Source organism: Lissotriton vulgaris, chromosome 1_1 (genome assembly GCF_964263255.1).
Source record: "Lissotriton vulgaris chromosome 1_1, aLisVul1.2, whole genome shotgun sequence".
Classification (NCBI taxonomy): Eukaryota; Metazoa; Chordata; class Amphibia; order Caudata; family Salamandridae; genus Lissotriton; species Lissotriton vulgaris.
Genome location: NC_141685.1, coordinates 2,065,836,393 through 2,065,852,428, shown reverse-complemented (window position 1 = coordinate 2,065,852,428; position 16,036 = coordinate 2,065,836,393). Strand labels below are relative to the sequence as shown.

Here is a 16,036-nt window from a genome sequence, read left to right as displayed (position 1 = left end):
AATGGCATTCACGCATGAGCCCTTGCTAGAACACATCTTTTCACTATCCTGTTTTCACACAAGCAGCGTACTGCAACAAATTAGTTTCAATTGTCTGACTCGTGTCTTATTCAGTCAGACAAGTTGCTTTTATCAGTCTTGGAGGAGATCACTTTAATAGCTAACACTATGGGCCTTATTCTGATGTCGAGCGGACTATTGCAGTCTCGGACTGGCTTGTGTTTGGCGGTCCCGATACCGCGATTGCAATGCAACCGCATACTCCCATTTGTCAATGAGAGCTTGTGCTGTGGCCGTAAACATGCCTATAGACAAATAGGAAAATCTGTTCATCCCTGCACCGCATGATAGTTACCTCAGGATGCCTGCCACTCGGTGCAGGGAGGCCGCAGGATGAAAGTGGCCCTGCTAGGGGCACTCTATTTTGCTTTCCAACAATCTTTCCATGTCGGAAAGCCCATCATGCAAAGCCTGTCGGAAACCAACATTGTAATCCCCATAGCGGAAACCCTGTCCATATGGATTACGACGAAGCCTATGAATGGGACGCGCTGTCATTGACTCCTGCAATTACATGTTGGTCACAGCAAGAGACAAGCCTCACCTGCCAACCTGCTGCAAGAGAACCAGAACCCCAGGTCTTCAAGCGCTGTGAGGGGAACGACCAGCGAAGCATCTACTCGGGGCTTAAACTACATCTCCCAGCAGCCCCAGTCCAAGCCCAGGCACCTGCCATTGCTGTCATCAGGCAGCACCAGGGCGGATGAAAAGCAAAACGGGTATGTGCTGTCATTGACTCCTGCAATTGCATGTTGGTCATAGCAAGGGGCAAGCCTCCCCTGCCAATCTGCCGCGAGAGAACCAAAACCCCAGGTCTTCAAGCGCCGCAAAGGGAACGGCCGGCGAAGCATCTACTCGGGGCTAAAACTACGTCTTCCATCATCCCCAGTCCCAGCCCAGGCGCCCAGGCAGTGCCAGGGCGGTTGAAAAACGAAGCCGGTGCCCCGCAGCACGGGACGTGTGCGGGCGAAGCCCGGGCCAAAGGCGGGCCCATCCTTGCCCGTCAGTGGCTTGAAGAGGCCGGGCCGGGCCACCCCCTTTCCTTTCCACGACTCCAAGGTGCTGTTGATCTACTGTTGATCTCTTGTTGATCTCCTGAACTGAAAGTAACTTAAGCAATACCAATACTGTTACGCTCCAAAAGTTCAGGTGCCTAAAAAAATATAAATAAAAGGGGTGGTCCACACCATGGGGAAAAGGAAATGCACGGAGAGAGGGGGCGAGGGCATAAGTGTGCTGGCTAAGTGGAAAAAATCAAGGAAGACAAGAAAGTTGGCCACACATGCGGGGACAAACTGCGTTATGAATCGCATTGATGAGCTAATTGAGGAATGTGGAGTCTTACTTACAGCTAATCCCCTTGCAAGTTCGACGGTAGAAAAGGGGTGTAAAAGTCCAGTAATAGCATCAAGGGTGGGCAATAAGCAAGGCCTAGTGGTTCTCGACATGTTTGTAGGGAGGAAAAAAGGCGACAAACGTAACAAAGGGTCAGACCAACAAAACGTCGAGGGAGTGAGTGAGTCCCCTCTTGATTGACCCCATCAATGTATGTAAAAATAGATTCTTTGCTTTAGCTAACGCAGAGAGTCGTATTCCTGTGAAAGACCACAAATTACCTCCACTTAGTGTATGTGAATCTGATGCTCCCCGGGGTGGCAAAGAGCTATTATTGGGTGGTTTGCCTGATTTTCCTGTATGCACTGAGGATGGTAGAACTGACCTGACCTCAATGGTTCAATTACTATGTAAAGTGGTTGAGTGCATGAGAATTAAGATCGATAATCTCACCTCTATTGTGAGCAGTAGATTACCGGACAGAGGCCACTGTCCAACCTGCTTAGTAAATAATCAATTGAGTGGTAAACCGAAAGTCCAGGAAAATGCGACAGTGCAACGTACTGCGCCTGATATGTGTAGGGATATTGACCTGCCCAAAGCTGCTGCCCCGTATAGTGAAGTGGTCAAAGGTAGAAAGAGGTCACAGAATGCTTATACCTTAAAAGATACAAACCAAAAAGTTGCCGGTCCAGGGAAAATATTGCCTAGAGAAAGGAGTGGCGGGCACCAAGTAAGTGACAGGACTAGCATTAATCTTATTACACCTAAGCAAGCTAATAGCAAGCTTGCCACGATAAAAAGGAGAGATTATCAGAGTGTTGCTAAATTGCCTAGTGTACCCAAAGTTTACATGGTGAATGTCCCGAAACTGGGCCCAGGAAAGGACACGGAATCTACAGATTCCTTAATAAACAAGGCTATTCACTAGATTAGGCACACCAGGGGCTGTCGCTCAGTGATCAGAGAAGATATTATTAGGCACACAGGCTTACACATCGAGGGGACACAACTGATTGTCTCGAATTGACACTTAAGCAGGCGGCTATGTCTGAAAACCTAGTTTTACTGGAGTTTAGAAGTTGTTCCCCAGATTACTCTACTATAGAACTTAGATCCCCCCTGCCAACATTGGCCCGATAGATCGACAAAATGGGCAACAGAGAAAGGTAAGGGCTGTTCGGGCCTTGAGCGTAATGACTGACTAGTGGGGCCAAGTGACCAATTTGAACCATCCCAGGGGAAAGATAGCCGAAAGCCACAGTCAGCACGTAGACCCCGATTCAACCACCACCAGCACCTTAGTAATCCCACGGTTACTGGAAGGTTTTCCATTCCCCAGGTTAACAAACTGTATAAGAGGTTCAAACGTGAATGAGATCCCTAACTTCTTTGACACTTTAGACAGGCCAGGTTCAATCCTTTCTTGGAACATTGCAGGATTGAACTCAAAAGTATTAATCCCGGAATGGGCTACTTTTATTAATTTATATAACATTTGCATATTCCAGGAAACATGGCTTCTCGAACCTCAATTTTTTGCAGGGTATTTAAATTTTAATATACCCACAGAGAAGGGCGCAGAAGGGCGTCCCTCAGCGGGATTGACTATTTGGATTAAACAGGACCTAGAAATTAGTGTGAAGATACTACCATCTAACCATAGGGGCATTCATATTGTAAGCCTCAAACAAAGGCAGATTAAACATGTGGATATTTATAATGTATACACTAGGAGCACGGGGGGCAAGAAATCTGAGACCATACCTGCCCTAGAAGAACTCCTAGAGAGGTATTCCACACTATCACATATAATCGTTGCTGGTGATTTTAATGCGACATTTGAGCCGTTGTCAAGTAGTGATTGGAATCTTTCAGAGGAAGAAGACATACAAGGGGGCGTTCCAAAACTAGAACTTGCGCCAATAAATAGATGGACTGAGGTGGTAATCTACATTAATTCAATCTGTTTAAACAAAAGTCTTAGGGCAGCTAATGGTAGGACTGCACAGGATAGGATAGGGGCAAGCACCTATAGAAGTGGTTTGTGCCAAAGTAGAATAGATTATATCCTTGTGAGCCTTGGGTTGTGGAATCATCTAGAGGATATGATTATTGTAGACCACTTGGTGAGCGATCATAACCCCTGTGTATGTTTGTATCCTACTGGATGCTGACCAAACCTGCAAGTGGATTCAACGAACTGTCCCCCCTCAAGCATAGGTCTCACAAATGACATGCGCCACTTGAAGTGGGCGCAAATGGTAGATAACCAGGAGAATATAGATTTTATTTCCAGCAAGTTAGCGCATGCAATTAATGAGATGGGGATTATCCCTAGTAGTGGCCCAGATCTAGAGTCTTTTAACCAGGACTCATGAATCGTTTTTTCAGCAGCTAAAAGGCCTGTTCGTTAGACCATACAAGACAAACAAGGTACCGCCCAATAATTCGCTATGCTGGTATAACAAAAAATGCAGACAAGCACGTTATGCTTTGGGGCAGGCTATAACGCTAGGGCCTACTAGTGCTTTACGTCGTGCAAGGACAGACTATAAAAATGCAATGTATAAATCAAAACGTGCCTGGGATGAAAAAAGGTGGCAAGAGCGCAAGGAAGCTAGTGCCCTTGAAAATTCTAAGTGTTTCTGGGGTATAATCAAGTGGGGGTGTGGTGGGCAACCAGAAAAACCACAAAACTGGGTTGCTCAGGATGAATGGGTGGCTTACTTTAAACCCCAATACGCAAAAAGTCAGGAACCAGGTATAAGGGACTAACCTACCTACAAACCCTTCTTGGAAGAGGCATTTAACATCGGGGACGTAAATCTTGCACTGGAATCCGTGGTTGCTGGCAGGGTATTGGGTACAGACGGTGTCCCAGCAGACACTTTTTTGCATGACAACAATTCTTGGGGCAGGTATATACTGCTATTAGCAAATGCAGTGGCTAAAGGAGGGCCTATCCCGGACTCATGGAACGGCGCGGAAATAATACCAGTTTACAAAAAGTGGGATAAGTCACTCTCTGGTAACTACCGCCCGATCAGTCTGATAGACTCAATGCAAAAGATTTTAGGTAGAGTGATCCTGAATAAAATACAGGATTGGGAGCGAGAGCAGAACATCCTATCGCACCTCCAGGCAGGATTTAGGGCTTGCACTAGCATTGTTGACCAAGTATTACACTTTGCAATGCTTCACTGGAAGACAGTGCAACTAGAAAAGGGTAGCTTATATGCTGCCTTTATTGATTTAAGGGCAGCCTTTGTTCTTGTTCCACGCCCCACATTGTGGTTGCTGTTATACGACTTGGGAATGCCTTGTGCCCTTCTAAAATTAATCATGAGACTCCACGAGCACAATTATGCACAGATTAGGTGGGGTTCCCCTGGAAACATTACTAGCCAGTTTCCAGTAGAGAGAGGGGTACACCAGGGCTGCGTCCTAGCTCCCACATTGTTTTCTCTGTATATTAATGACGTAGCCAAACTAATGATCACAGCCAATATTGACGCCCCAATTTTAGCTGGGTTGAAAGTACCTATTTTAATGTTTGCAGTTGACGCCCTAATTATTTCAAAGACCCCAAGTGGATTGCAGAAAGCACTAGTCATCTTTAAAGAATTCTGTACCACACGAGGCCTTGAAGTAAATGTGCTAAAATCTAAATTCATGACTTTTAATCTGCATAAAACTTTTAAGGGAAAGCTTTTTAACAAGCTTGAACAAGTGAGGGCATTTAGTTATCTGGGTGTAAATATTCAACACGATTTGCATTGGAATCAGCAGACTGAGCTGGCAATGCTTAAACATCGCTAACTGGCTGGAGCCCTGTGCTCTGAGCATGCAAAATCCCTTACCAAGCCAATTGCTCCAGTCCTCCGAGTCTATGACGCAAAGTTGGTTAGCTCAGCCCTCTATGACGTTGAGATCTGGGGATTTGAGAATTTAAAAAAAATGTCTGTATCTGAGAACAAATTCCTAGGCAATCTTATTAATTTACCCCAGAGTACTCCCATGTGTCCCCTCTTCTATGATTTAGGAATGAGACCAATTAATTTTATTGCTAATTTGCCCCCGGTATTATACTAAAGGCGCCTGTGGACAACTCCTGAATTAAAAACATATGCTGCAGGCCTTATGGATATTATTAATTGTAACTCCTTTCGTAAAATCAAATGGTTATCTGGTATTAGGGGCATTCTTGGAGAACTAGGAATGCAAGCGCTATGGGAGGATCCTATTAATGCTAGCTCTCCATCTAGGAGGGTTCTAAAGGACAAATATTGGGAGATGGTAGCACCTAAGACTTTGAGGACAAGTGCCCCACTTTCGCTCACAGGGACTTTTTTAGATTTCAAAGATGTGATTGGCCTAGAAGCATATTGGGATGACATAACTAAGCCACTTGATAGAAAGCTCTATTTTCAGCTTAGAATTGGAAGCTTGCCAACTAGAGCATTTACATCGAGGTGGTCCCAAAGCGGAAAGGCCATTTGTCCCTGTTGTCCGGCACCCATGGAATCAGTTACTCACATATTATTTGGGTGCCCTGCATACTCTGCCCAGCGCAGGGTATGGTTGTGACCCATGTGTAAGCTATCAGGCACCAGGAGTGGTATGGTAGCAGTTAGAATTATCTGCGCGAGTACCATTCCTCTTGTTTATATATCAGTGGGAAAGTTTCTAGGGTGGTCTTGGACTCTAAGGAGCAAAATGATCAGTAGTTGATTTGGAAAAATATGGCTTCTTACTCTGTTTTTGTATAATATTTATCATGTAATTATGGCATCTGCAGTTTTAAATTTTAAATTATGTAGTTTCTTACTGAATAATGTTATAGATTTTCATTTAGGCAAGTCGTACGAATTTTTAATGACTAAATGTATGTATTGTGCTTTTATGACAATTGTCGGATAAAGCTTGCTTGAATTGAATTGAATTGGTCAGTGGGCTCAATGAGCAAGTCGAATCCACCCAGAATGACTGGCTGGTTTTACTTTCGACCACCTGCATAATAATGTGGCTGTCAAAATTGAAACCGCGATGAGACTTGGAAGGCCACCGACCTACGTTTGGAGGCTTTATGACACTAATTGTTATTAGGCCCTATGTTGAATTTGCATCTAAATCAGGGCCCAGGGTTGGAATCTGTAATCTGTACATCAGCCATGCTCAGAAGTGGCAATTGTGCATCATTCCTGCCCATCCTAGAGAGACACTGGCACAGACAGACGCATGCATCTGACTAAGCTTCGTCAGGATTCATATATGTCCAATTCGGACACTGCTAAATTCACTACTTCAGAGTAAGACCTCTCAGGGTTTTTGCAAATAGTAGTCAATGCATCATTATGATCAATAATTCCACTTTCTATCCCTTCTTATCCAACAATAACAATTTAAACTTTCACTTTCTCGGAAGCCAGGTAGATATAGCAAGTGAAACCAATATAAATTTGGCTATGTATAAAACATTTGAGTATGTTAAATTTGGTGACTGACCACGCACATGTTTTGATCACTCTCTTGTGTGTTGTGAAAGATTTATTAACTTTCTAAATATCCCAAATAACGTAGGGACCATTATGGCACTAGTCTCTGCTGGTGGAATTCCTTGACACGTCAGTCTGTCATGTCAAAGGTGCAGTCATGCAAGCCATCACTAGGAAGGGAAAGTAATTTTAATTCTGAATCCATATCCTGTATTGCACTTGAACATTAGAATAGCGCATTTATACACATATGGGAAAAACTAGAAATGGCAAAAGAAATCAGCCAAATCATGTTATTGGTTTGTTCGACAGACTAGTACACGATCAAAAGATCAAAACAAATAGAAATGCATTATATAATCACAATCATATAAATATATATGATAGATATAATAAATGGAAAGATGCTTGGGCTACGATATCACAAAGAGAGAAGCTCCAGCATTAGCATGACAGGCAAATCTTGTCAATTTGTCATGGCTAAGAACATACCGTTTTATAAGCCATATTGATAGTGGGTGCCCCCTACCTTTTTGGTGAGGCTGCTGAGGTAGTGAATAATTATTCCTTGCTATATATTGCTTATTACATTAGCCATTTACCCCATCTTCTTGAAAAAAATTATGCTGGAGTATTCCACCCAAAATCAGTCCCACTGAAAACGACAGTGCCATTGTTTGAAAATCAAAAAAGCTATCTGCAGCATGCTTCCTTCCGAGAATGTTACATACCATTATCGAAAGGATAATTGGATCGAAGTCCTGAGGTGGAGCATTTGGGTTAAATTTAGCGTCAGGATCCCTCAGTGCCTCTGGCTTTAGGAGGTAGCCGCAGTTGCCGTTACTCTTGAATTTTCCTCTTTGGAGATCCATTGCGAGGCCATCGGTCTGAAAGTTCAGACAAACTGGAAGAAAAAAAACGGCACATGCAGCATTTAAGTTGTAGCAAAATATTGTGGAAAGAGTTTGCAGGGGGATAAAGAGCAAGACTGTGAGGGACAGACGAGTGAGGACACAGTGAAAAACATCAATAGATGATGATGATAAAAACTGTTCAATTAACCGCTTCCCTGCTGATGACGGAACCGCTCCGTCATCAGCTACGGTTGGGCTGTGCTGATGACGGAGCAGTTCCGTCATGGCCCGGCCGCCGCGCCTGCGCGGCGCTGATTTCGTGCCTGCGCGGCCATTTTATTGAGCGAGGCGGGTCATGACGGAACCGCTCCGTCACCAGCACTGCTCAACCGCGGCTGGTGACGGAGCGGTTCTGCCACCAGCATGCGGCCGCTGCGCGGCTGCCCCGCCCGTTAGCGCTGCGGCGGAATAGCCGCCACAGCGAAAGGGTTAAATATTCAACTGCTTAAAGAAAGCTCCTTTTGAGCTCTCTCCCCCCTACGCTGACTATTCCTGGAGAATGGTCAAAGTTGGCATAAACTGCTCTCAGTTGCCAACTCAATTCATTTCTTACATTCTGTCCATTGTGTTGTCCCCTGGGAGACATCTCTAGTCTACAATGGTGTGTTTTTATTCCCCCTTTCCTATATCATTTTTATTTTTTGTGTTTATATAGGTGGGAACTTAATTTCTCTATTTAGTAGGCAAGAAATCAACCTTTTGCTAATAAATGCTGTTTATAGCACCACTGTACAAAAGATCATAATAGCTGATAGGCGTTGCCCGCAGATTTAAAATGCAGTTAGCAATCAACAGGAAAGACAATTTACAAGCACTCATCTAAAACAGATCAATCCATTGCAGAACATCTACTGGTGGAGTACTATTACCAGACAGTGATGAACACCTACACAAAAGCTGTGACTGAAGAGTAGCCTGGAAAAGACACTTGAAAGGAGCGCCACCACAAACTGTTTCTGAAAGCGCAAACAGTAGTTGACATCTACTGTCTGCTTCTGCTGTTTTTTTTTTCCTTCAAGACCCTCTTCAATGCCTTCCGTGTCCTTGATAACACTCCCACTTTAAACTAGTTCTTTTTTGACAACCCCCTTACATCCTATTTTTCTTTAATGATTTTGTACAAGTCCTTTACTCCCTTATTAACTGAACTCAATTTTCACATACCTCTTACTCCTCTTCCCACTTTATTTTCTTTTTAACAAACTTCATATTCACGCTTTACTATTTATAGAAACCACTTACTCCCTCTCGAGTTTTACTACCTTTTATTTTTACACATTTCTTACTCCCCTTCCCGCTGTACTCCTTTTTTCAAATTGCTTACTTGCTCTCCCACTTTACTTGCTTGTTTTGCATACCCCTTCTACCAATCCCCTTTTCAAACTATGTGCTTCCTCTCTGGTTTTACTCCCTTTTTTCCTAGCACTTCACTTACTTTCATGCCTTACTCCCATTTAATCCCCCCCTGCTTTACTTACTTTTTATTTTACAAAGCCCTACTACCCCTCCTGCTTTACTTGATTTATCAAACTCCTTAGCCCCTTATGCTTTACTCTGATTTTTCAAACGCCTTTTTCCCACTTTAGTCCTTTTCCAAACCCCTTACTTCCACTCCCACTTTACTCCATTGTTTCAAACCCTTTATTCCCTTCTCTGTTTTACTCTCATTTTACTTTTTACAAGGCCCTTACACCCACTTATTCTATACCATTTTTTATAAACCTCTTCTTGCTCTCCCAATTTACTAACTTTTTTAACATGTTTCCCTTCTCCATCCATGCTTCCTCCCATGCTGTATACACACCCCTTTCCCCTTCTTACCTCTCTGTCATGCTTTAAAATAAACATGTACTGTTTCCACATAAACATATTGTTTTGGAAAAAGTTATCTGGTGATTCGACTTGTTCTCTAAAAAGAGGTTTTCTCAGCCTGTGTTTGTCAAGGTCACTTACTTTATTATATTTAGTAAATGCTAATAAACAATTTCAACTCAAAAAAAAATTAACGGATTACAAAGATAAAGTGTAGCTGCTAGAACTGGAAGAATGGGTTGCCATTGTGGGTGTGGCGGTAAATTAGATAGTTATATTTTTTGAAGGGTGGAGATGTAAATGAGTACTGTGGGAATATATACACACATATAAGGAACTTCATTCATGTCCTCTTAATATGCACAGCATGATAATTTTTATTTGTACATCTTTACCAGCTCTGTGATCACTCTTTTCTCACTATTCGCATGGTACACTGTGGTGATAAGGTAGACCCTATTCTTTTTCTTTTTCTCTACATGGAACCTCTTTCAGTAAGTAAGAGAAGATCCATGGATCAGATTTATACAATCTCTAAGGTCAGACTCTTCCTCATCAAAAAGTCTTGCCCACTTTATAATTTCACGCTTTTGAATCTGGTAATCTATGAAGCATTACTGGGCATCTGACTCACCTTTTCCTTCTCCTTTCATTAATAATTCGTCCAATCAATAGTATATCTTTATTATGTATGGGTAATTAAAAAAAAAAAAAAAAAATTGTTTACGCCCTCTAGGTACCCCTTTATTCTTGCTTGTGTGAGAGTCCATACTATTTGGGAAAGGTCCTGAAGAAGGTGGTTTACATCATGTTCCACTCCAATGAAACGAGTGTCAAGTTTATTTGTCTCAACCTTGTTGTATACGGTCTTCCAACCAGGTCTTGGAGACTTGAAATATCTTTGTTTCTCCCTCACACCCAGATGTGTATATGTGCTTGGGTTGTTTGTTTGATTTGAATGAATGAGTAACATTGTTAATGGTATATTGTTGTATATTTAGTTTCCTTTAGGGGTCAAGAATATTGAACTGAACTATACATGTTTTGTTTTAAAAAATATTAATGTTTATAAAACAAAGAAAAATCTGTTAAAAAATAAATAACTGTACTTCCACTTAAGAAAAATAATCAGGCTATGCTGATATAAATGTATAAATGTTATGAAAAAGGAAAGCATGAATAATAAGTGAAAGATACAATAAAAAATAAATAACAAGGTTGTACTCCTACAACTGTGTTGCTTTGATAAGGTGTTTGTAATAAAGGGGAGCTTTATTTTTTATTGTATTTATTTTTAATTCCCCTCTTTCTCCCTGACTTGAATAATCCTTCTACAGGGGGTTCCCTTTCCTTGCAGTAACTTGCAGCTTGTACATCTCACAATACCATTTGATGTTGTCTCAAACAATAAATTAACCAATCATGAGTTTATAGAGTGCAACTATTCACCCAAGAGGGTATCAAGGCACTGGGTGGCTGGAGGAAGGCACGCAGTTCCTGGAGGTTTACAATGATCTGTCAAAGAGCCAGGTCTTGAGGTCCTTCATGAACTTAGAGAGTGGTGGCGTCTGTCAGAGGTGGAGAACGAGGGTGGTCCATGCCTTGGCCGCAAGGAAGAAGAAGGAGCGACCTCCCGTTCTTGTCTTTTTGATGCGCACTACCGTAGTGAGGGGAGTCTGACCCACTGCATTCTGCTGAATAGAGAAATGCAAGCACTTTAGCAGTAGCAAATGATTTGCAGTGCCTAGTGTAAATTGGAGCAGCTCATTCATTTGATCCAGATAACGGTCCTGCATTTGCCTCTAAGGCTTACAGTAATTCAACGTCTACTCTGGGGGTTTGTCTGCAATTGAACAATCCATTCAAAGTTTAATCGAAAGGCATTGTAGAGAGGACGATGGTAAGATTAATTAACCTTTGACTGCTAGGCTGCTAAACTCAGATCCTAGATGGTACCAAAACCTTTATGGGGTTCGGAGAGCATTACTTAACTTGCTTAGATGAGTATTGAGAGGCTGCTCTCTATGTAAGGTTCTCTTCAGAGTTCCTGTGTATTTGCCTGGCTTGGATAATCCTGGGATGTGGCAGATGAAGATAAATTTCACTTGTAGCCTATCCAAAAAATCACAGATAAGGTATCTTACACAAGCTGTTGCAGGGATTCTAATCATGCACAGATCTATTCGCAGGAAACCAGGACCTCAGTGAATTGTGGTGTACCAAAAAACTCACCTCAGTACCCAGAACCCCTATTCGACTAGCATCAGTGTCTCATTAGACCTCCGACCTACAGCAAAGCTACTAATGATTAGACAACAGAGACCAAGCAACTTAGGATACTCTCAGGAATGGTGGGAATCAAGAACACTCTTTCATTTTTATTCTCATACCAGTCCACAACGTGAGTAATCAGAGACATGGAAACGTTTAAACTGTTTATTTTTAAATACGTGCTCTAAGATGCCATATTTTGGCTAACATAAGCAGGCATATGATTAGAAATAATACAATCAACATTGTTACAATTTCATAAAAAACATGGGGATTAATCATGTTACAATGATAGTGGAAAGAGGTCATATAGCGGCTTGTGAACCACCCTCCCCCGCTAGGAACTAGGTTTTGTAACAATAGAAGGTCTCTTAGGCTTAAAAGGGGAACCCCATACCTCCAAGATCAGCAGAGGTGAATCACATCTCAGGATCAGCAAAGCTCTCTGTGTCTGGAAAAGGTTTCTCTCCAAGTGCTCAAATCATTCAAGCAGTGCAATATTAAAGGCACTAGAATTTCAGTTGGTTGCAGCTGTGTGTGTGTTGTGTCTAGAGCGGGGTCCAATCAACCTAAATAACAGCATACATTGTTATGGTGACCTTGAAGGCTTCAGCACGCAGTGTACAGACTAAGGTCACAATGTAAGTCTAGGGATGTGAAAACCAGACCGTTCTCATGCACGGAAGCCAAGCAGTCTAACTTACAACAACAGTTACATGTAGTGTTGCGTGCAAAAGCTGCAAAGTGGCGTTTAAACTTCTAATAAGCCTTTAGCATAACAATGTGTTCAGGCAGGGACCTGTCTTCACTACACATTCCCCTGATCGGACCACGTACAAGAAGGGAAGCACTTTTAGGAACGCAGAGATCAAGTTCGAGTGAGACAGAACCAAGTTAAAAAGTTGCCAAACCAGATAATTGGGAGTGAGAAGTTCGAAGTAAAGTAAAAAACTAAGAAGGGGCGGTATACTGCCCATCATGGAGATAGAAAAAAAGTACAGAGTACAGTACGCGTTGAAGATGGACAAATGCCCATTTTAATCCATTAGCGTATAGCCACAGTATGTCGCAACAGCCTCCAAAAGGAAGTCATTGTTATCATCAGAAAATAATTCAGCCATCCAATTTAATAAAGTGAAGGAACATACATGATCTTCGACAAGGGGGGCCTCTAGCACCATCAGAGGACAACTTGTGTGTTCTTTGAGATAACTGCATGCCAGGAGGTCATGTGCAGCTGCACATATATACCAATTCCGTAGGACTCCATGCGCCGCCCCACAGGCCATAATCCCGATACCAGAATAGTCCAACTCATGAGCCACTAAGGGACTCATCAGTCGATCATAATCCGGGTCAGGAGACACCGTATTGCAGAGACACAAATCCAGAGCCATTCAAAACAGCAATCCAGGCAATGGAAAACAGGTTGCACACATGTAAAGTAGGAGATCCGGAAGGACAATCCATATGCTACACTCAAGGTGGCCAGGGGTAGCGTCCCGTAGTATTCAAGCATCCGGTTGTGAAGCTTGAGCAGCCAGGACAGGCTGTCTTGTGACGCAGATTGTGCAGCCATTTCTGAGCAAGCAAATCAACAGTAGCACACCAGCAGCCAAGGCGAAAATTAATGGTAACCCGCCGAAGATGCTGGAAAAAATAGAATGAAAAAATGCCGGTATCACACCAAATATAGTTTGGAATTAAGTCACAAGGCCAGAACTTACTACTTTGAAAAAATGCGGCAAGCCCGTTGTTGACGAGGCATTGAACATTGTGCGAATCAAAGTGCCGAAATGAAGTGGGGGATCACTATTTAAAAGCGCATGCACCTCGGTGTGGGTGTTAGCCACGTGAAGGACAAATGTTTCATGGGAAGAAGTATGGGCGACTTCTTTCTGGGACAACAAAGCCCTGATTCTGCTCATCTTTTGAACTCTGCTTTCAAGGTCGGAAGCGAAGGCCAGATGGACACATCAATTCTCCCGTGCAGAGGCGGGAAAAGCACATTTTTTATAGCAAACTACTGTTGGGAAACGGTCACAATGTATGGAATCCCTGACAGCATACCGCAGCAATCTTCATTATTTAAAAGTAAATAGCTACCGTTAGCTAGCAGCGTGAAAGTTGGTGTTGTCGCTGGCATTGTATGTCCTATTAAAATGCAGGCTAAATTCGGAGCTTGTTTGTTACATGAGCCGTGCAATTGTATGTTCTGGCAAACCAGTGAGTGATCAGGTGTGGAAGTGCATTCCTCAACCTTTAAATAAACTTCTTTACCCTTTCTCAGGCACTTATATGAGAATGGCAGAGACCAAATTTCATGGAGATAGACACTTCCCAATGGTTCATATCTGCCTATGGCATAGTGTTTCATACATGAACTGAATTTAAAGAAGGGGAAGGGCATTGTTATTAACCCATGAATGAGCCATACAGCTGAATTAGATTCAGCAACAGAAAATGGTAAAGGTTCCAATTTTTCAATATGCAAAAGTGAATATGCAGCATCCTTCATGGGCATGAACTGTTGTTTTTCAGTTAAATTACACAGTAAAAATAGAGAAGATGTATTCATGTAGTCCCAAGGCACTTTCCCAGATTTTAAAGATTGTAGAGTCCAAACAATCTGCATTTTGACCGTGGTCCAAAACAGACACTACATCCTGTACAATAGCCACAACAGATGAAACAGTATTATCTAAAGTGTAAATTCTGGAAGAAAGAGTATTAATGCTATTATCAATGACTGCAATCACTTTTTCTAAATTAGCTTGATCAATTGCTCTTAATCTAGATGCAGCTTCAATTTGAGACAATTTCCATACTTCATTGTAAATAGCATATATCCATATTTTTGACCTGCCTCCTACAGGGCCTTTAACAAAGTCATTTAAATCAACATTGTTAGTCAATTTAGACAAATGACGTTTTAACTGACGCTAAAGTGGAATGTTTAAGCCAGTTCTGACATAATTTGCCTACTGAATTGGTAGTAATAGAATGGGCGTTTTCAAAACAGGGGTCCACTCTAACCTGCATATACCCTGGGGCCAGACCCAGAAAGCAATGTTGGCATGAATCTGAACTTTTCTGCCATAATAACCAACCTTTTGTATCCATGCTGGAAATATTAAAGGAGGAATTTGTAAATAGGGACTGCAATTCATCAAGGGACCTATTGGTGCGATTGTACCATGTATAGTATTCCCCCAAATCAGGAATGGAAGGGGCATTTAATTTTTTTACATTTAGCCAATCCAAAGCAAGTAGTTTGTGAAATTCAAAAACAACATGTGGTTTGGAATGAGACATGCACGATGCAAAGCTTCAGTGACTTGCACTTGCCATCTTTTAGAACCCCAAACAGATTTAAGATCAATAGTATCTTTCCACAGTTCATAGCCCCCTATAGCTAATTGATCAATAAGGGTCTCAAATATAGAAATTTAGGGACATAATATTAAGCCCCTTATCGCCGCGTTATCGGCACTTTTCTGCCGATAATGCGGCGATATTTGCATCGCCCTATTATCAAGGCAGCGTTAAGTCAATTAACGTGGCTTAAAGCCAGGTTAATTGACTTAACGCTGCTTTGGTAATAGGGCCCCTTTCACGATGAACTCATTGTGAAAGGGGGCGTGCAGTGGGTGTTGCGGGGGCGTTCCACCGCAACACCCAGTCACTTTGATGCTGTCACCTATTATCAAGCTTGGCGATAATAGGTGGCAGCGCCAATTTTAAGAGCAAAAAAACCCTGGCGTTAAGGTGGTGAAATGAGGAGACATGCTTCATTTCTCCTCGTTTTGCATTTTTCATGTGTGCTGCCTTCTGCAGCGCACATGGAAAAAACAAAACACCAAGGTTTCTTCATGTAAAGGAAGGTGTCCCTTCCTGCACATAAACAAACCTCTTTTTAAAAATGCCAATTTGTAACTTACATGTGTGCTGCATAAGTTACAAAATGGCATTTAAGGTTTGTTTAAGTGCAGGAAGGAACTCCTTCCTGAACATAAACAAACCTCCCTGCTCGCAGACACCCTTGCACTCTGGTGCAAGAGTGCCTGCGCGGGCGATAAGTTGTAAAACCTACTACCATCGCAGGGGGAAACGCTAGGCTGCACCATATCCTTGGTAATATGGGGC

General features: G+C 42.4%; 1 protein-coding gene across 1 annotated transcript in view; it reads right to left on the bottom strand.

The window, feature by feature from the left end:
* Window positions 1-16,036, bottom strand: part of PLCZ1 (phospholipase C zeta 1) — a 665,761-nt gene that overhangs the window by 162,350 nt on the left and 487,375 nt on the right. The window contains exon 8 of the mRNA XM_086933607.1: window positions 7,625-7,797. Within this exon, the coding sequence (XP_086789733.1) occupies window positions 7,625-7,797 (173 nt within the window). The remainder of the gene's footprint in view (window positions 1-7,624; window positions 7,798-16,036) is intronic.